Raw genomic sequence first — 20100 nt, forward strand, 5'->3', positions numbered from 1 at the left:
TTAGCAAAAGAAAAATACACGCCATCAAACATGACAAGCAACCGCTCAAAGTACAATTCTGCGTAAGCCGTTTTTTTGTTACCCAAGTCTAAAATTGTGGCGGAATCACACGCCAGTGCTCATTCATCGTCCAAGACAGAAATCAAGGAGGTAAAAGAACCATCGCGATTCCCTTGAATCCTCGCGGAGCAGTGAAGCTCGCGCAGAAGAAGAGGAAAAGCATCGTGTGTCTCCCCCCAAGAATCTCGCCCTTTGTACGCCGGTTCCCATCTTTCTCGTTCGTCCACGCCCTCTTGTGCTCTAACAACGTTTTTCTTTCTCGCAACCCCGTCACCAGATCTGTCACCCCGAACGACGGCGGGCGGAGGAAACAACTCGATCCCGAGTCGAGTCTGTATTCCACGCAAAAAAAGAGAAAACAAAAGAAGTGACATCATGAAAATTAAGTTATGTTCCCGGGGGCTGCGAGGCCCCATTCCTAGCGCACGGAAACCTTTCTTTCCCCTCCGCGTCAAAGTCGTTTCCTGGGTGATCCTCTGAATCGTTCCCTCCAGCATACAACTCATGCATGAGTTTCCCCTTTTAAAACATCTCCCCTCAACCGGTTGAAGGCATATCATTCAGTGATGTCGGTCCCCGTCATGACTCCTCATCCGCCTCGGCCTTGACTTCGCCATCCTCTTCCGCCTCCTAGAAACCGGCGTGTTAATCAATGGTCCGCAATGCGCAAGTGGAACAAAAGGCAGCGCAAAGGCACGCCGAGCAGGAACAAATGACAGTAAAATCATGCGCGGTTGTGGGCTGATCATACCGAGTCTTGTTGCTCTTGCCGACGATCCCTGCGATCTCCATCCTGCAGCTTAAGAGAATCTAGTCGCTTCTGGTTGTCCTCGGTACCGTCAACCTCGTCGACGCGGGAAAGGGATCCAGCGTGGGCTCTACCCGCGGTCGGTGCGCCGTTTGCTGATCGCCTTTGCTCGGCCTGGTCTGAGATGGAAGCCCATTTTCTCTCGCGCAAGGCTTCTCTGGCCGCGGCGCTGTTCTGCTGCTCGGTGTAGTCGTGAGAGCAATCGTCGAATAGTTGGGGGTTAATCTCCATGAAGAGCTTCATGGCGTTGTACACCATGCCGTGAATGGTGCTATCAATAGTTAGCGGGTGCTGGGGTCTGTCGAGCATCTGTACTCACCGGTTCCAGTGGCCCTTTGAGTTCTCATAGAGCGGCGCAAACATGATGGGCAGGATAATCTCAACATTGTCGCTGACCAGGTTGCAAAAGTACTCGTTGTTCCAAAAGTAGAGCGCTCGCTCCGCCACCTGGAAATGCGGGCTGGCCACAGACTTGGCAAGCTGGTGGAACAGAGGCTCCTGGACCTTGGCAAATTCGGCTGGATCCATAACTTCGAAGATGTCTTCGACCTCGTTAAGGAACATAACCTCTTTTGTGCTGTTGACCTTGGGCCAGTATCGCAAGAGGCCGAGCACGACCTGCACACGTCAGTTCAGTCCACGACAGAAACACAAGACAACTCACCTCTTCCGTCAGCGACGCGTCCTTTTCAAGGAACTGGACAATGCAGTATGCCAGCTGGGGGTGGTACATGCTCAGACTCTTGACTTTGTGCAATGGTATCAGCACCCTTGTCAAGAAGGTCTTGTGCTCCTCCTTCAGCGGCAGGGCGAATCCGTTGATAATGGAACCCAGAATCTCCAAAAGCTCGGCAATACCGTTGAATCGTTCCGTTTCGTATGTGAACTGGAAAAAGACGTTGTTGATGGAGCGGCGGATGAAGGAGCGGAGGTTGAGGAATTTGCCGTAGATTCGGTGCAGGGTCGTCTTGAGGAAGTCCCTCTCGCGCGGGTCCTCGGAGTCGAAGAGCTCCAGCAGCTGGAGGACGAAGCTGTGGTCAATGTAGGCTTTGGCAATGTTGGTGTTGAAGTCTTGGCTCTCGATGAATCGGAGGAAGAACTCGTAGACGACCTGGATATGGGGCCATGCAACCTCCAGGACGGGCTCGTCTTCCTCGGGATCGAACGCTTCGCCCTGGGGGTTCATGGGCGGGGGGATAGGTCGGAAGAGGTTCTTGGCGAACATCTCGACGACTCTAGGGTACATGGGTTCCGTAATGACTTGGCGGTTGTTAGCTACGTAGTCGAGCAGCTCGTGGAGCGCCAATCGCTTGATCTCCTTGGACTTCATGTCACCGCTGGCATCGTTAAAGTCAAAGATGACGTTGCACTGGTCAATCTTTTGCATAAACAGCTCCTGACGGCGGTTAGGGGGCACCTCATGGAAGCCGGGGAGCTTCTCGAGCTCGCGGTGGGCCGAGATGTCGAATCGTGAAGAGTGCTGTCGCTTGGGTGTCCTCAGACCCTCGGGAACATCCTTGGGGGTCTGGTGGAGGCGATCGAACATGAGCGACTTGGTGCCGGCCTTGGGGGGCGCGAGATCGTGCGGCATGGTCTCTGCGGCACCGGGAGGTGGGACATGCTGGGAGGAAGCGTCAGCGATCAATCATGTCATTAACAGGACGAAGACCACAGGCTTACCGGAGCACTGGGGCTGATGATGACGGTAGGCGGCAAAGTTCCATGACGGCCTGGAGAACCTGCCCCGTTAGCACCTTGGGCAGCACCCGCAGAGCTGAAGCGGTCGGCACCTTGCTGGTTGCTCAATGGAGAGGGCTGGTTCGCGGTGCCGTGCTCTCCGCCGGCGTTGTTAGGAGGCAGGGGCTTGTTGCGGGCGTCGGCGAGGTTCGTGGTGGAGGACGAGGGTGTCGGGTTGGGTGACTGGTTGGCATCTCGACCTGAGCCAGCACCGCCGGGGGATGCGGTGCCATCTTTGGCGTCCTTGTTCTTCTTAGGCTTATTGGGGTCTTTGCCGCGCGAGAGCTGAGCATGCTGGATTGTCAATATCGTGTTCAGCAGCGGGATTGGGCTTCAGGGGGCAACGGGTATTGACGGAGACAACTCACCACCCTCTGGCTGAAGCGCTTCATTGTGGACGTCACTGTAGTGTTCCCTCTCTCCGTGGGGCGACAGACTCGCCGACTCGAAAGCTGCAACTAGAGACTGTAAACCGCAATGAACGCAGGTCCAACGATTCGGGATATGGAGGAACGCAGGGCGGACGGTCGAGGTGCAGGTGATGGTGCAGCTGCAGGGGGTTCAATATCGGCCGGGTATTGTCGATCGTGGGCAGGCGATGCGGGCGGATTGATAGACGGTCCGGATGGCGAGCTGCGCAGTTGAATGAAAGAGTTATGCGTGGGCGCGGTGGGCGTCTAGGCGGTAGCGAGCGCGTCGGCAGATCGATGTCGACGTGATGATGAAAGGAGGGCGCTGCTGTCGCTTGTCGCTGTCGCTGTTGCTCGGCGAGGGCTGGGGTTGGGTTGTCAGGAAAGCGTCGCTTCTGGATGCGAAGAGCAGGGGGTGGAAGCCAGAGTCGAGGATTGGCGGGTGAGTTGCGACAAGGTTACGACGCATCAAAGGGTGACAGATGGAAGAAAAAGGTATGAGCGATCGGGCAGCGAAAGGAGAGGGCCAGACGCGAGAGGTTGAAGGTAGATGGGGGGTGGAATCTCTGGATCGTCGGTAAAGCTGAAGTTGTTTGCGGGGCCCAGGTGTGAAGTGTGAGACGACGACGCGGGACCAGAAAGCCGACCTCCCCTAATGTGCTAGCGGCGGTGCAAATATTAAGGTAGAGAGAGCGGTGCTTTGGGAGTTTGGACAGCTGGAGACGGCTCCAGTGGTGCGGCGGCAGCCAGCCAGGAACAGGCCTTGACACTGTTGACAGTGGGAGGCGCTGTTAACGCGGGAGTTTGGGGGTTGGATAGAAAGGTTCAGTTAAGGCAACTTCGACAGTCGGTCAATGACAGAATGGGTTTGGAAGAAGAAGAAGTGGTGTTGAAGATGCGCATTGGAATTCTAGAGAGGCACGCAGTCGGCATATGGTGCTGTTGTTGTAAGAGGGGACGGATGAGGTTGACGAGTGGAGGTCGAGGCAGTGGCAGTGGCAGTGGCAGTGGCAGTGGGCAGTGGAAGGTGTGGTCTGGTGGTGCTGCTCGCCTGCATCATCAACCTAACTGGACAGACTGCAATCGCACCTACTGTGCAGGAATTGGGTGGGCACGCCGCACCACGGGTGGGTTTTGGGCTGTTGAACTGGAGACGCACCTCAGGTCAGTATGTACTGTACAGTCGCTGCGAGGACCACAACAGGACACCACAGCACCTGCACGAAGTAGCAGCGGCAGGCGTGCAGAACAGATGGGGTAAAGGGACTTTGGAACCTCCCGTGGGCGACAGTTGTCACCGACTGCCACAGACTGGTGGTTGAGCATGGATCTTTCTGGGATTAGGTAAGATAGGTTGCCCTCGTCTGGTTGGACAGCTGGGGTCACTGCTTCCTGACTTTGAACAGCTGTGATTGGCGGGGTGGAAGCTGGACCCTGGAGCTCAATTTCTCCTGACGGGCATAGTGTTATTCCGGAGCATTTTGACGGGTCCGGGTCGGGTCACTGCACCACTGCACCACTGCACCCCCTTGGCCCCCACAGGCCATCTCCACACAAAGACACCACAATGCACACAGAGACCATGACAGCACATTGCCAAGCCACGCAGCGAAACTGAAGAAAAGGGTCCCATTTCGTTTGATCCGTGTCATTCCGACTCGGATACACACTGTGATGGCATCACTCTACGCAGTACGATCCAGCACTCTGACTGCTGCAAGTCACCTGCTAGCCCTTGCAGGGACCTCTCCTCCTCTCCTTGGGACGCATCCCGCGCCATGTGGGCATCATCACATCACCAAGGGCCCAAGCTGCCTCAGAAACAACCGCCGCCCAGTTCTTCGGGAACAACTTTACAAGTGATCAACATTGGACGAAAAAAGGGCCAGCTGAGCCATCTGAAACGCGAATACGTCCGTCTCCATTCCTGTGAGACTCTGCATCGCTGTAAATAGAGTTGATGGGGATTCCTGATGGGAGAACCGTCGCGTGTCTTTCACGTCCTTAATCCGTGTCTGAGACGAGATCCATCTGAAGTCTTCGGTGATGCCACACTGGATCTACCGCATAGCAAAGAAAAAAGTTCGTGACGTTGTTTTGTCGGTTTCCAACGTCTGCCCTTGCACGAGCTGTACAGTGCAGGGACTCAATGCGGCTCAGAGCACTCGCTGAACTGCAGTGACCATTCGGGACGGGTAACACTTCGCACCGTGCATCAAATCCATCGCAGTCGCTCGGGACGGCATCACAATTCCAGTGACAGCCACGGGGTGACCAAAACGGCATTCGGCCTGGATTTCAGTCTCGCCAAGCGCCCCCGCTGAGACATCTCCCATTACACGCGCTTCCACGGCTTCCAAGTCAGGAACAGCCAATCAATTGGCCCCGACTGGCCACTGAAGCTCAAGTTAACTGTGTCGATAGACACCAACAATAAGCCGTCGCCATGGACACCCAGGACGAGCCGGTCAATGAGGGAACGGCGGAAGAAGGCGTCGAGGGCGCCAAGAGCGTCGAAGGTGTCACTAACGACGATGCCCCAAAAGACACCCATGGCCCATCACCACCCAAAGACAGCAACTCGGCACCCCGGTTCCCGATCCCCAAGAGGACCATGGGCGCCGTCGAAATTCCCATGATTGTCATGAATCTGGATCGGACAGAAAAGGCGTTTGGCAACGTCTCGTCTTTCCAAAATGTGCGTAGCGCGACGTCCTAGTCTCTATCCGACACTGACACCAGGCCAGATCCTTGACAGTGAGCGCAACACAATCCCATTCTATCTCAACCCAGAGAGCCCTTTCCGCAGACCCATCATGTCTCACAGCGCTACGAGCCACAATGTGGTCTTGAAGGTCACGGTCCCGAAGCGGACCGGCAGGAAACGAAAGAGAGGGACCGATGGGCCGTGGGAAGGTGATGTCGACATGCGGGATGTGCCCAGGGCCAGCCCAGGCGCCGAGCCCATTTACTCCAGGTCGAGGCTGGACAATCCAAAGCTTCTGCGGCGGAAGATGCGAGACAATGTCGACAGGTACAGTGTAGAAGCCGTCGGCGTCATCAAGCACACCCACCGCTTCCGAGGTGAGGACATTCCCATCAACTCGCCTACGCTAACTGACAAGAGACAGGCATGGCGGATTTCCATTGGGGCCTCGAGCAGTCTCCCTTCATTTCGAGGTTCATGAACCAGGTCATGCCTGGCGATAGTAAGTTGGGTCCCAGTGCTGGCCGGACGGCATCTAACACGCCACAGTCACCAAGATGAGGGATTTCAAGTTCATTGACGGCGTCGACAAGGGTCCCAACGTCGACATTGTGCCGCCGCCCGTGTGGACGCCAATGACGCTTCCCTTCATCTACAACTACTCCCAAAACCCCTATGTCCGCACCGAGCTCGACCAGACAGGCCAGGCGCAGCTCATCAACACCCAGCTGCCGACCCTCATCGGCTACTTCCTCAAAGCAGACCAGTATCCCATTCCGCCAGGCCCGCAAACCCCGTACGACGGCTCCGACGAGGAGGTCACGTACTGTATAGCCCGCATGTTGGAGGCCATGGAGGAGCGGCCCATCTGGACGCGCCGGTCCCTGATGAACAAGCTCGGGTCCGTTGTCCGCAACGCCAACGTCATGAAGCGCTGTGTCGGCTATGTAGGCTACCAGTTCCGTGGCGGGCCCTGGCGCGATGCCATCATCAAGTACGGTGTCGACCCGCGCACCGATCCCTCCTTCCGGACGTACCAGACAATGATCTTCAACATGCGCAAGCTCCAGGCTGGGCACATTGGTGAGACATGGCATGCTATCCGCAGCCTGCGCACCGAGCAACGCCAGCCCCAGGGCGACAACCACGAGTCCCACGTCTTTGACGGCAAGTCGTACTGGACCGACGGCAAGGTCTGGCAGATTTGCGACATAACGGATCCCCTGATTGCAAACATCTTTGCAACGGCGCCGCAGCGTCCCGAGGTGGATATCTACAACAGCGGCTGGTACCACCAGGGCACGTGGGCCAAGGTCAAGGGCATCATGAAGACCAAGATGATTGCGATCCAGTTTGGGCGCAAGCTCACGGACGACGACTTTGCCGGCATCTACGAGGTGCGCGACACGACGCCGCCGCCGGGCTCCTCGAGCGTCCACGTGCCGCTGCCGGACCTCGAGCTCACCGACGCCGAGAAGCGCGTGCTGTACGGCCGCCGGTTCAAGGAACCCAAGAAGAAGCGCAAGGGCACCGCGTACCGCGTCACTAAGTCTAACGGGCCGCGGGGCGTTGCTGCCGCCGCCGCTGCGGGGCGCAAGGCTGCTCGTAAGGAGGACTCTGGTGCCGAGGACACTGACGAGGACGAGAGCGAGGACGACGTCGACTACCTCAACGATGACGATTACGAGCCCAAGAGGCGGGTCTTTGCACCCGTGCCTGGTCTTGATGAGGGCATGGAGGAGGAGGAAGAGGAAGAAGAGGGGCTGGAGGAGGAGTACGGCGATGAGGACGACGACGGAGAGGGCTACGGGTACGACGACGATGAGAGATATGATGAGTATGACGAAAGCATCGTTGGAGAGCCGCTCGTCTACAATGATCGTGAGCGGCGTGGCGTTCGCTTCGCAGACGATCAGGGAGGCGAGACGGACGTGGATGCGGCGTACCCCTCGGAAGTCCTGCCTTGATGTGAATAGGGCATGTCGATGTGACTCGGCCTAGGGATCATCACAGTAGTACGGCTCAAAATTGGAAGCAGAGAATCACTGGCGTCGAAAGGGTTCGCATTATGCACTGTTACAAACTAGACCGGATTCCCCCGGATATATATCCCATGCCCGTCTCTTATGCTACCATGTTCCGTTGCCTACCCCGGAAGTTTAAAAGATGGGAGAAATGCTCAGACGCGGCAAGAAAACTGCACAAAACGTATGTGTCAAAGAACATCGCGAAGGGGGAAGAAGCCAAGGGGAAGACACAGAAAGGGAGGCCCTCACTGCACCCTAAGCACCTTGGTCTTGTTCTCCTTCTGCTGCCGCATCCCCTCCACCCACGCCGCCGTCTCCCGCAGCGCCCGCCGGGGATCCTTTTTCCGCTTCAGCAGGAACCCCTGGATCTCGGCCGGGCTGAAGAGGCCGTCGGGGATCAGGGCGCCAAACTGGTCGGCGATGCGTCCCAGCTCCTCGCCGTCGAATTCGTGGCGCGTCTTCTTCTCGGCTTGTGTCGGGGCGTCTGTCTCTGGTGACAAGGAAGAGGCTGGAGGTTTCTCTGCGGGTGAGGAGAAGGAAGACTGCGCAGGCAAAGGAGTCGACGGAGAAGAAGAACCAGCAGAAGAACCAGCACTCCCGTTCCCATTCATCACAATAGGCGGCGCAGGATTCGTCGGCGGCGCAACGTGCCCGTCGACCCTCTTGGCCGGGCTCGCCCCGTCGGCCTCGTACATGCGCTGGAACAGCTCCGTCGCCTGCGCGGGCGTGGCGTTGGTGAAGCCGACCTGCAGGTCGACGCGTCCGGGGCGAATCAAAGCCTCGTCGAGGGATTCGGGCTTGTTGGTCGTCATGACGAGGATGCGGCCTTCTTGGGACGCGACGCCGTCGATGGCGTTGAGGAGGCCCGAGAGGGAGATGCCCTTTTTGTCGTCTTTGGATTCCTTTTTCAGGGCGCGGGCGAGGTCGGAGACTTTCCAGTCGTCTTTGTTTGTTGTTGAAGAGGTCTTTTTGCTGCTTTCGTCTCTGGTGTCGTTCTTCTTGTTGGAAGGTTTGTCGTCGCCGTCTTTGGTGCCGTTGGGGCCAGCACCACCACCAGCGGCGTCAGTCTCGGTCTCGTCTTCGACGCGAGCGAGGCCCGCGGTGTCGATATCCTCCAGCAGCACCACGCACCGGCGCGGCAGGGAGTTAAACAGCGTCCCCAGATCCTCCTCCGTCAACGTCGGCTCCAGCAGCGAAATCACAAAAATATCAAGCCCAAACACGCCAGCGAGCGCAAAGGACAACGAAGTCTTGCCCGTCCCCGGCGGACCGTAGAACAGGTACCCCCTCCGCAGCGGGATGCCGCGGTTCGCGTACCACCGCGGCGTCGCCGGGTGGAGGTACTCGTTCATGTCGGCCATGACCTGTGCCTTTTGCCTCGGGTCGAGCACGACGGTGCGCATGGGGCGGACGGGCCGGTTGGCGACCTGGCTCCAGTTGTACCGACCTCCGTAGCGACGCATCGGCGCCGGGCTGGGCCGCTTGATGGTCGTGCGGGCGTAGTGGTCCTGGTAGTAGAACTCTTTCACGAAGCGGAGGAGCTCCTTGATGGGTTCCGGGTTGCGGCCGAAGCACGAGACGATGAGGTCCTCTTCCTTGCGGAAGGTGCCGTAGTTGGACTCGCCGTCGAAGACGGACTGCTGTTTGCGGTGGAGGCGGAAGTAGCGCTTCTTGTACCAGAAGCCGTGGACGCCGACGGCGGGGACGTATCGCGGGAGCTGTTAAGTGTTAGTCACGTCTTGAACAATGATGGAAGAGGGATACATACAGCTTTGGCTTCTTGGTTGGAAAAGTTGAGAAACTCAGTCGCGCCGCTCCCGCTCCCGGCAATCGTCCTCGTCTGCAGGGCCTCGAGCTCCTCCTCCTCCTCCCACGCCGTCTTGCTGACCGTCTCGGCCGTCAGCGAGCGCGAGCTCGCCATGAGCGGCTGGAGCGCCAGCCACTTCATCATGTGCGTGTAAATCTCGTCGGTGCTCGAGACGTGGATGGAGCTCATGAAATTGTCCTGAATCAGGCGGAAGACGGCGCCGTAGGCCTGGCGAATGACGCGATTCGCGGCCCAGAAGAAACCCGCGAGCGTCAGGATCAGCGTCGGGTCGATGCCCAGGTTGGAGCCGATCATCTGGTACAGCAGCATCAGGGAGCGCACGACGGGGTTGAACTGCCCGCCCAGCATCGGGAGAAGGCTCTCCATCATCTTGTTGCTATTGCCTGCCCCGTAGCCTCCCCGGCCGCCCGTCATGTTCTCCGCCATGGCGGTCAGGTTGCCCTTGAAGAGGGTTGAGAAGTCCATCTTGCCTAGGTCTATCATCTTGGTGGCGATGAGGTAGGCAACGATAAGGCAGATGCAGACACCTGCTTATTTATACAAGCACCCAAAACTAGGATCAAAGGCAGAAGCAGTGAATCGCTGGTTGAAATAGAAATCAGATGAAGTTGAGGCAACCCGACTTGGATGAGCCGCGTACCTGGTTAGGCGATCGTTGCCTTCGTGCCTAATGTCAGATACGAAAGAGTAAAAGGACTATGCATAACAGAGTCAACTAAGAGTACGCGCCACTGTAGCCTTGCAATCGACTCTGCAAAGTCCGACTAAATCGGAATCCGAGGTCAGCAGAGTTGCCTGGAGTGGCGAATGAATTTACAGCCTCTGCCATGAGAAGAACTAAAGAGATTTGCGGCTCTGTGATTGCACCGTTGCGACAGCTCTAGCTTGGTGACTACCGGTACGAGTGCAACGAAAGAGAAGGGTGTGGGGGAGTGTACTGCATACGTCGGTGTGTCAACGTCATCAGCAGTCCCAATTACCGTCAGCTTGACAGGCTCGGGATGGGAATCGATTGGTCTAGCCTAGCAGACGAGAAACGATCCACGCTCGCGGCAGGCAGTGAAAGAAGACTGCTTGTATTCCTGGGGTTGCACTTGCAGTTGCCGCGTTGTCTGGACTCGCCAGGATGGTGACTTGCAGAGAGATATCGAGGTCGCATGTGACTCATGGGATCTAGATCTTTACAAGACTGAGACACAACATCCCGGCAACTACAGTGACTCTTCATCAGAGTTGGGATGGCAAAAGGGTCGGCTCCGAGGGACTGCCCAATTCGAGACCGAATTGGCGTGTCTCTTTGTTAACGCTAAGAAGGGGGCGAAAGATGTGCAGAGAAGTTCTAAGACTCGACGTTGACAGGGTGCAGCACCCGGGAACAACGCTCGCGCGGTGGCGGTCTTGGATTCTTGAGGCCGCCGCAGTTCCATGCCCGTGTGGCCAAGGACGCTGGGCCGCTTCTGGCCGCTAATGCATGCTTCTAGTAGTGGAGGCCTCAGGCAGATGCCGTCTTATCCGGGTAATGGTATCCACAGCGGCCGGGTATGGTCCACTTTACTCGGTGCCAACGACTGCCGCATCCGGTCCGGGCTTCGTCAGCCCTCCGGCCACCAGAGAATGGACAACTCGCAGGAATGAGGCTCAATTCATGGCAGCCTTGATGCTATGATTTTCCTCCTTAATTATCCTTTACCCACCACCGGTTCATCAACAAGCAACGGTCTAAAGGCCTCCCAATGCCAAATTCAGTCGTCTTCCCCAACTCCCAGGTCCCTTCTGCTCGCCCACTTCCGTCAGCTTGATCCCCCAGGGTCGCTAGACTTTCTTCGACTCACTCTTCAGTTGAGATAGCACTGCAGGGCGCATCTATCACCACCCCAGTTGTTGCTAACGTGCTTAAACTTGCCCCCCTCGTTCCTCCCAGCCCGCGCGCAAGGTATGTCGCAGTCCGAGTCCTTGTAGGGGTCGCCGCCGCCGTTGGCGTCGTTGCAGTTGTACCAGGCCTCGACGCTGAGCTTCTCGTACTTGCATAGCGGGTCCTCGCTGATGAGCTCCATCGACTGGACGCCGACGACGCCGAGAGCGAAGAGGACGGTGGTGAACTTCATGTTGGGGAAGAGACGGGGAAATGTAGAGATGGAGTTGCGTACGTTTTGGATGTCGAGCAGTAACTTTTGATTCTAACTTGCTAGTTCCCACTTGCTAGTTCCCGCGAGTTGAACCATTTTATATGAACCTGGCTGGTCCGGGTTGCTCCCACTTTCCATCGTCAACTCACCGCAACCGCAATTGTGTAGGTTGCAACTAGGTCTTTCAAACTTAGATAGAGTGCACTGGTATGCGTAGTTATCGTAAATAACCATACAGCTACACGGGGCTTTTTTTCGTATTGCAAAAGGGGCCAGTCAAGTCAAAGAACGGCAGCAGCTCACATGGACAACTTCAAGGGCAGGTCTTACGCGAGTCGTGTCTAATCTTGCGGGTGGAACTATACAGCACCTAGACGACCCTTGAGACCCTGAAGTGGCCCAAGAACGAGCCGAGGCGCCATCACGCATGTTACTCCCGCCTGGCAATGGATCTCGGACTCTACTTGACTAAATATCGTGACAAGCAACGAGTCATTGCGAGTGCCTGACCACGGGCGAGTTCCACTATCTGCTCAGGACTTCATAACAAAAACGGCAATGATGAGCCTACAGAACGTTCCACCCCGGATCAATCCGCTCCAAAGACAAGCGCGAACCGAAAGGCAGCGTAAGTATTGAAGCTATCCGTCGAAAGCTAACCATGCCCATGGAGGAAAGACAGCGCGGCTTTATCGATCGAAGAGGGGGATACGAGCATTCATCTGTCAACTTCACGACACTGACCATATGTACTCTTCTATTTCAGGCACCAGGGGCCTTTGTCGTAAATTTCTCGCGATCTCGTGAGTCTGAACATATAACCACTGTCCCTGTGGAAGTCTGCATCATTCGCATACCAGGGGTGGGTTGAATTAGTTGCGCTATGTGGATATCTCTGGGGTTATCCGGAGATGTGAGAAGGGCGGATGGCTATTGTTCTCTCTTAACTTGATTGAGTACGCCCAGACTCTTAACCAGGGCGATCTGACGGCATTGTTGGTACGTTGGCGCAACGACTGAGAACGAAGGTCATCGAGAGTATAGCGAGCAGGTAATCTCCTTCGGTAGAGTCTCAGCATCGTCCGCCTCCAGGCTTCCTTACACCCCAGACCTTTGACAAGCTTTTCTAGAAACCTAATATTGACTTTACATCTTTCATGCGCTACTGCTAGAGGTCTTGAATTTGTGACAATAAAAATTACGTTTTGTGTTCTGCCTACTGTTACCAGAGCTTCCTTTGCTGTCATCTTTTTCAACTGAAATCTGAGTTCGCTGCAACCAGATCGACATCGTTGTCAACTCCATACTAGCGCAGGCAACTCTAGACATAACGATACGAACGTCTTTCACTTAGTTAACTATTGGGACGGGAGTTGAGTGGCCTGCTTAAGGTACACATAGGTGGCGGGGATAAAAACAAAGTCTTTGCACACGGCTGCGAGCCTCTGATATTTTGGTAAGTGTGGAAAGGCAATCTTGATGAACAACTGTCTCTTCGCCAACTGTCACTGGAAGGGTTTGAGAGAACCGCACCATAACGGCTCTCACGAAAAGCTCGGCGTTCAGCTAGGCAACAGCCGAGTATCTTTAAGCAGGTCAGCAGTAGTCACATAGTCCCCATTGACCCACGAGTGGATGACAGTACAGGAATTTCAATGCAGAAGTCAGTTTAATTGCCGTTTGTGATTTCTAGCTCGACACTTGAGTCCTAACGACTGTATAGGCTGGACTTGAAGCTTGATGTATAGCTGTGTTGAGAGAGCTTCAGTGCTTGGGGTCGTTGAAAGGTCGAATGGGAATTTTCGTAGATCCGCAAGTTTGGTTTTGACTTGGACAGAGAGTGACAGCTAGCTATCATCGACTGCATCGCCAGAGCAACTCCATTACCTAAGGGACTCGAAGAGATTTGGTGGTCATTGCGACGGCTATATCCAAATTGGAATTTGTAAACTTGAACAAACACTACGTTGCCCTCAAACGATCACTGACGCAGTTGGTGGCCTCTGAGACATCTGGATACTGGGTCGCAAGGCTACCTTAATACCATGGATTTATCTTTCCTACCGATCGCATATCTCCTGGGAGGTCAAGTCGCATCATACATTCCCTAGCTTTCTGGACAGAACGCCATCGAGTTTCTCGCGCTTCTATCTCTAGTCAGCGACGTGTCGTTGACTGATCACCACCACGGGTGAGTGTCCCCAGCCCAGACCAGGGCCATAGCAGCCTGGTCTGTGACACTTCTTGACATACTAAGAGAGTCTCGAGACTAGACTTCTTGATCGTACTGGACTCGGAGTACACGGCGAGTGGCGGGCCACCAAGGAGTTGCCTATTTAGAGAGCATGACCACATCGTCACAGCTACACTCTACACCAACCATCGATCATGCCAGGGAATTCAATGTGATTTGTGCAGTGCTGGAGTTGAACACAAATTCAAAGCCTCTCTCCTCTATAGTACGTCCGTGGTTATGGGAGGAACACCTGCCATCATGACTGATTGCTGAAGAAGGCGTCAGGGAAAAGAGAAAGCAGTCGGCAAGAGGCTGAAGATTGGAGTACTAGTGATTGTCAGCTGTCTCTCCCTAGGCATCTGGAGGTCTCCCTTCCCCGCCTAGTATTCAACAAGGTATACGTATCAAAGGGAGCTAGGGAGTGCGAAGCAACTTCTGATGCGCCTGCCTTAGGAAGTGTCAAGAAGCCATTCATTAATCTCACAAAGACAGACATTAGAGCTCCGCCTCCAAGGCACACGCAGACGCGGTGGCTTTCAGCCGCAGATCGACCAACAATTGGCGACTTCGGTTCGAGAGAAGCGTCTAGCAGACCAAGCCCTGGAAGCCGAGAGATCAAAGCGGCCCCAAGTCGAGTCCTGGCCGCTGCAAAGGAGGTATTGCCACGAGATGAACTGCCGCTGCGTCAGCAACACTTTGGAACTAGACTTCATGGTATACAACAAGGAACTCTGGTATCCCAAAAGAAATTCCTCGTGGTTTCAACTAGCAATATCGGCATCTCGACCGAACGCTTTGCCCCGATATTGACTACCACTGCAACATGGCTGGGCTGAGGAGAAACACCACTGCTTCAAAGACGTGGTTTCTGCCATACATGTTCGAAACGGACTCTCTGCGGGTTTGTCATTCGTCAGGACTTGTACTTTCTACCGTCTAGCCTCACTCACTTCTATCCACTAGCACGACCTTGACTTCTGGTTGATCAGATCTCGCATGTGAACTCGGATGGCCTAAACAAAGGTTGGTAGCTACATATTGGCCATATGGTACAGATGCCCAGAGTCTCGCTGACGATAGTATCTCTCGCCGCTCTCGCTCAGGATCTGATACAGAAGCTAGTTATCTCGGTAGGCCTCTTTCCGTAGACGAGACCATCTGAAAGAGTGTACATATCCAAGTTTGGCCACGTCCACAAGTGAAGGCCTACAGAAGTGCTCGAGATTGTTTGATATTGGACATGCTCGAGCTCAGCACATGTCAAACCACGAGCCGCAACAACATGTTTTGGCTGTGATAGAGGCCTCCTTCCAGAGACTCCATGATTGACTTCCAAAGACTTATGCTTGGATAGAGCCAGCAACAGGTCGAGCAACTCATACAGTCGCAGGTCCACTCTGGGCAAGCCGGGAAATTGGACATCAAAGCTCCCCTATAGTCTTCTTTACTTTCCTCGATCTCAAAGGTAACCTAGGCACCGACTGCTTCCCAATCATAAACATCGTGCACGAGTATGCGACAATATCTCCTTGCCAGACTGGCTTACACAAAAGCAGCTCGACTCAATTCATCGCAGACAAGTCAGAGTTCCATCATGACGTGAAGTCCGCCATGAAACTCTCTCGAATCCCACCTTGGCTGGTTATTCCGACGGAGTGTCTGTAGCGACGACCAACCGATGTCTCTCGATCGGCACCGTTCTATCCGTTATCTTTCACATACTTCGCATCGAGTTCCCCAAAAAGCAAGGTCCAAAAGGCGACAAACCTTCACCATGCCAATACGGCTATTGCAACATGAACAAAAGATCTCATTCGAGTCAGCACATGATCAGTCCAACCGAGTCATCCATCTCACAACTCCCGCAAGGATCCAACTCTGTTCCTCGAGGTCCAGACCAGGTCTAGGTTCTTTCTTTTTTCGACGTCTTCCCCCTTTCTAAAAGAAGAAAGTAAAAATACTCCGAGGACAAACTTCTGCCATCCGATCCAAAAAGCAAACATGACCCTTCTTTTTGCAGTATACAAACCTACAGTTTCAGGGACGAACTAGCCTGGTCTTTTTGATAAACCCCAACTATCCCAAAACTCAATGACCCATTGATCCCCATCCCGCCTACATGAACACCCTCTGATCTTCGTCAAACCCAAACGTCCGTCGATATTCTTATTCCGTTAGCCACACATCATCAATCAAAGCCCCCGAGTCCAATCCCAACCGTCATAAAAAAATGCTCCGAAAGCCCACATCGTCGACCGTTGACCCAAAGAAACTTTTCAAGACATTAATAACTCTCAAACATATCCCCCTTTTTTTCTCGCCAAAAGACAAACCCACGTTCCACACCCCCGGTATCACTCTTACACGCCAACATCCGCCCCTCCTCCAACATCGTGGGCTCCACATCCCGTCGATGAGCGTAACCACAGCAGGCCATCGAACCGAGCAACACTCCAAAAAAATCCTCAACCCATGATCCCGGCCACAGGCCGCTTCCCTAACCTCCCCATGATCCCTCATCCCCGCTAGACTCATTGCCGATGGGGAAGTAGAGACCTCCATCTACACAAGACTCCGTTTAATCTCCCCTACTCGTCGTCGCTCAAACGAAACACGCCAACGCGTCAACTTACGTAGGCAAACTTGCGTGTTGGATTGTGTGTTGCCGCACCCTCAGACATTGCGCACTCTTGGCCTCATTGTCCACTGATGCCTTCAAGACGTGTTGCTGAGACAATTGGACATGGAAATCAAACTCGGTCGGCCGGGTCTTATACCAGCCTTTGAACGGAAGCTATTCCCATCAGGACAACGGCCGAAAGTGCCATGACCTCGATATCTCAGCGACACCACACTCCAGATACAGCACCCGGCAGCAACATCCGTCTTTGCCAGCCGCGCGGCCAGAGATACTCCCGAAGAAAATACACAATGGGCAAACACAAACCGTAGCTTCTCACCACGCGCCCAGTGCTAGAACCACGAGGATGAGGCTGGGAGCAGTACCCTCTGTCAGAAAGTCAGACACGCGAGCAGACATGCCCATGGGCCCATCCACAACGGCGAAGAGGACACAATGCCCTCAAGGTCGCAATCTACATGCTTCACCAACGATCCCACAGCCTTTCCCACTGAACCCACCGCGATCATACCACATCATCTTGGGGGGAAGTGATGGAAAACCCTCCGGTTCCGCCGTCCCGGTCCTTGTTTCTGGGAAGCCCGCTGCCCACAGAGTTGGACCGCGAGTTCATCTGTACAGACACCCATGAACCATGGCATCTCATCTCCCACAGGGCCACAAGTACACAGCAGACCCAAACAGGCTATGCGACATTTCATCTCCTCCGCATCTCGTTGATATCGCTCGGCAACGGCATTTGGGATGTCAGAAAACCTTGGCGAATCCGGCTATCAACGTAGGCCCGTAGGGAGCAACGGCAATGTTAGAAATGCAAGATTAAGCGCACCGAATACATTGATCGCCCGAGTCTATTCCTCCCTAATGCCCCCCTCTGTTGCCTCGAATGCGGGTCCCAACGCTACAGATCAATGTCGACATCTCCAAGGGAAAGCTAGATAAACTGTAAAGACAGATAGATACGCGAACTTTCGGTGAGCATCAGTATATATCGGTAGTCGCATCGCTGAGCCACCTCGGCTTGCTCATTTCACATGCGCGTTTCCTCGAGCTACGCCACTATGCCACAAAGCATGGGAACTCCCAGACGGCAGGACGAGGATAGACGGGTGTGTATCGATCTGGGCAGAAATACATCTCTATCTCGGACCACGTCCCTCTAGCATCTTGCAAACTAGAAGTCAAAACGCACCAAAGAGCCATGCGTTCAACGGCCTCCCACGCGAGCTCATGGAGCACCGTGATCCACCATCCCCATCTTCGATCCTCAACTATCAGACATCATGTCACGTCGTCCCAGCCGAGCTCTCCAAAGGCCCAACACACGGGTAACCTTGCCCATGATCTCCACGTTGGAACGACTGCACAACCCCCAAGCTCCATGCAACGGGCTCTTCTCCTCCCCGAGCATCAACCGCAAGTTCGCCGAGACCACTCGAGTCAAAACACCAGGAAGAGGCACAAGGAGGAGCAGACTGCACTCTGCTGCAAACCGCACCTCCAACACGGACGCAATTCCCTCTCACAAACCCCGAGAAAAGCTGTCCGCCGTTCCCACATATTCCTAAATACCCACACAAGCTCCCCATTGCTCCACAACGTATCCCCATACCGGTGAACATGCCCCCTAGCCGACATCTCACACACATACACATCCATACACTAGCCATCCCACTCTGTCTCTGCGTCTCTTACCTCCGAGCCTTCTCCAGCCTATCCATCTCTCGGCCGTTTGGGGGTGTGACGGATCTGGGTCTCTGTCTCTCTCTCTTACAATGTCCAACCTAGATGGCGCCATCAACCGCCTGATCGTCCAACCCGTGCCTCATCTCTCTACTTGTCATATTCTCTCCGCTCTGATCTCACGCCTGGCTGACTCGAAAGGGATACACGCGCCACAAAAGACACAAGGTTGATCCCCAGACAGACAAGTCTAACACGCGCGTAACGGCTGGCTCACATCATCAAAATCCTCAGATTTTAGTACCACCCGCTGATCCTCGTCCCACGCCCGTTAAGCAGACAAACGGGAACCTGATATCTGAATATCCAAAAGTCTCACTCACATGAGCCCCCGGACCAAAACAGAATAGACAACCACACACACCCTTCAAGCATCTGCAGGCATCTACAAGCATCAGATAGCAAAATTCCCCTTCTCGTCGTCGTCTTTCCCCAGTATGCTCGGCAAACATCCGGGATATGAATATCCTTCCCCCAGTCATCGTCGTCGAGACTATCATCATCCCACATAACTTCTACACGCAGAGAGCACACACATCCACACCCTCCTGAATCCCAGGCAGATCCAGGTAACCCACGCTTCCAAGCACAAACATTGCAACCATTCCAAATGAGGCAGCACTTGGATAACAAGAAAGCTCAAGCTCAACCCTCGCACCCACGCAACGGGGACGACAGTATCAAATACATCAGTGACATTCGTGACTTTCAGGATACTTCTTCTACCTTGTCTACACTGCTTGACATCACGATACATTCACGATACATCTCCTTCCAGCTTCTTTTAGAACCGCACCCCCTCCAAGCTTCGCCAACAACTTCCGAGCTCCGAGTTACTCTCAATCTTCCTACTACTACCCCAACCTTGAACCCGCATGCCTCTGACCTTGCCTTGACCTCACCTCACATGGACCTGACCTTACATCAATCTTTGCCGGGAGAAGCAAAGGCAACCATATTCCGTCCCTGTACATCGCCCATTAGCCGGCCGGCAGTACGCCCAAAAGAAAATCCCACAGCTCAAACCCAAACCATCAAAACTTCCTCCCATGGCCTTATCCTGTACTCTGGCAGACATCCGTGCCAGTACCGCCAAAGGGCCTACCATCTTCTCCTCCACAACAACGCCGCCACCCGTATTCCCACATGATTCCCGGCTACGAAGCATCTGTAGAACACCGGGCTATTCGTGCGAGGCAGCGGCGGCGGTGCGGACGGGGTGCGGTCAACGGACGAGGGTCTGGAAAGAGAGAAATTCACCCAATCCATGTGCCGAGCCAGAGAGCAGCTCAGAGAGCGGCGGACCCCCCCAGCCTCTCTCTTCCCACCCATGTCATCAAACCCCTGTCCAACCGTCCAGAAGACCCATGCCAGCGGTCCCAAGGGCCCCCAAGACGGCCCCGACGCGCCCAAGGTGAGCAGTCAGGTGTAACCCTCTCACCGACATATCCCTCACCTCAGACCTGTCGTCCAACGTCGACTCATATCGAAAGCTTACTGCGTACCCTCCTCCTACTTCCCATCGCCCGCCCAAAAAAAAAATGTCATTCTGCCTCGATTAGACGTGTCCGCGCGCCGTTTCTCGGCACGTCTTGCCAAACGGCTGCCTTTTCGATACCCTTAGGCCTCTCTCTCGTCCCCATTGGCACCATCACCCCCCTGCTCGATAACGGCGCTGTGTAACCGTTGCTACACCAGAAAAGCTGACGAAAGCACTAGGGGGAACCGTTCGCTAAAGAAGGACCAGCCCGCAGAACCCTCGTTGCCAACATTGCCC

The 20100-nt window shown here is 54.8% G+C and overlaps 3 protein-coding genes across 3 annotated transcripts; 1 reads left to right on the forward strand and 2 right to left on the reverse strand.

The window, feature by feature from the left end:
- Positions 1 to 805: 805 nt before the first annotated feature.
- On the reverse strand, positions 806 to 2997 carry BDZ83DRAFT_591418 (protein phosphatase 2A regulatory B subunit; the record flags this gene model as incomplete). The annotated part of the gene is made up of 5 exons (XM_060506434.1): positions 806 to 1139; positions 1188 to 1486; positions 1533 to 2489; positions 2549 to 2890; positions 2974 to 2997. 5 exons carry the CDS (start codon positions 2995 to 2997, stop codon positions 806 to 808), a joined length of 1956 nt encoding a protein of 651 aa, XP_060358817.1.
- Positions 2998 to 5151: 2154 nt separating this feature from the next.
- Positions 5152 to 7765, forward strand: BDZ83DRAFT_640542 (RNA polymerase III transcription factor IIIC subunit-domain-containing protein). Its single transcript, XM_060509495.1, has 4 exons — positions 5152 to 5713; positions 5763 to 6099; positions 6147 to 6224; positions 6272 to 7765. Exons 1-4 carry the CDS (start codon positions 5462 to 5464, stop codon positions 7687 to 7689), a joined length of 2085 nt encoding a protein of 694 aa, XP_060358818.1. The 5' UTR covers positions 5152 to 5461; the 3' UTR covers positions 7690 to 7765.
- A 229-nt stretch (positions 7766 to 7994) lies between these two features.
- On the reverse strand, positions 7995 to 11682 carry BDZ83DRAFT_757560 (BCS1 N terminal-domain-containing protein; the record flags this gene model as incomplete). The annotated part of the gene is made up of 3 exons (XM_060514913.1): positions 7995 to 9467; positions 9518 to 10104; positions 11448 to 11682. The coding sequence occupies 3 exons, from the start codon at positions 11680 to 11682 to the stop codon at positions 7995 to 7997; spliced, it is 2295 nt and encodes a 764-aa protein (XP_060358819.1).
- Positions 11683 to 20100: the final 8418 nt, after the last annotated feature.

The sequence above is a fragment of the Colletotrichum acutatum genome, assembly GCF_030867785.1.
Source record: "Colletotrichum acutatum strain CBS 112980 chromosome Unknown BDZ83scaffold_171, whole genome shotgun sequence".
Lineage (NCBI taxonomy): Eukaryota > Fungi > Ascomycota > Sordariomycetes > Glomerellales > Glomerellaceae > Colletotrichum > Colletotrichum acutatum.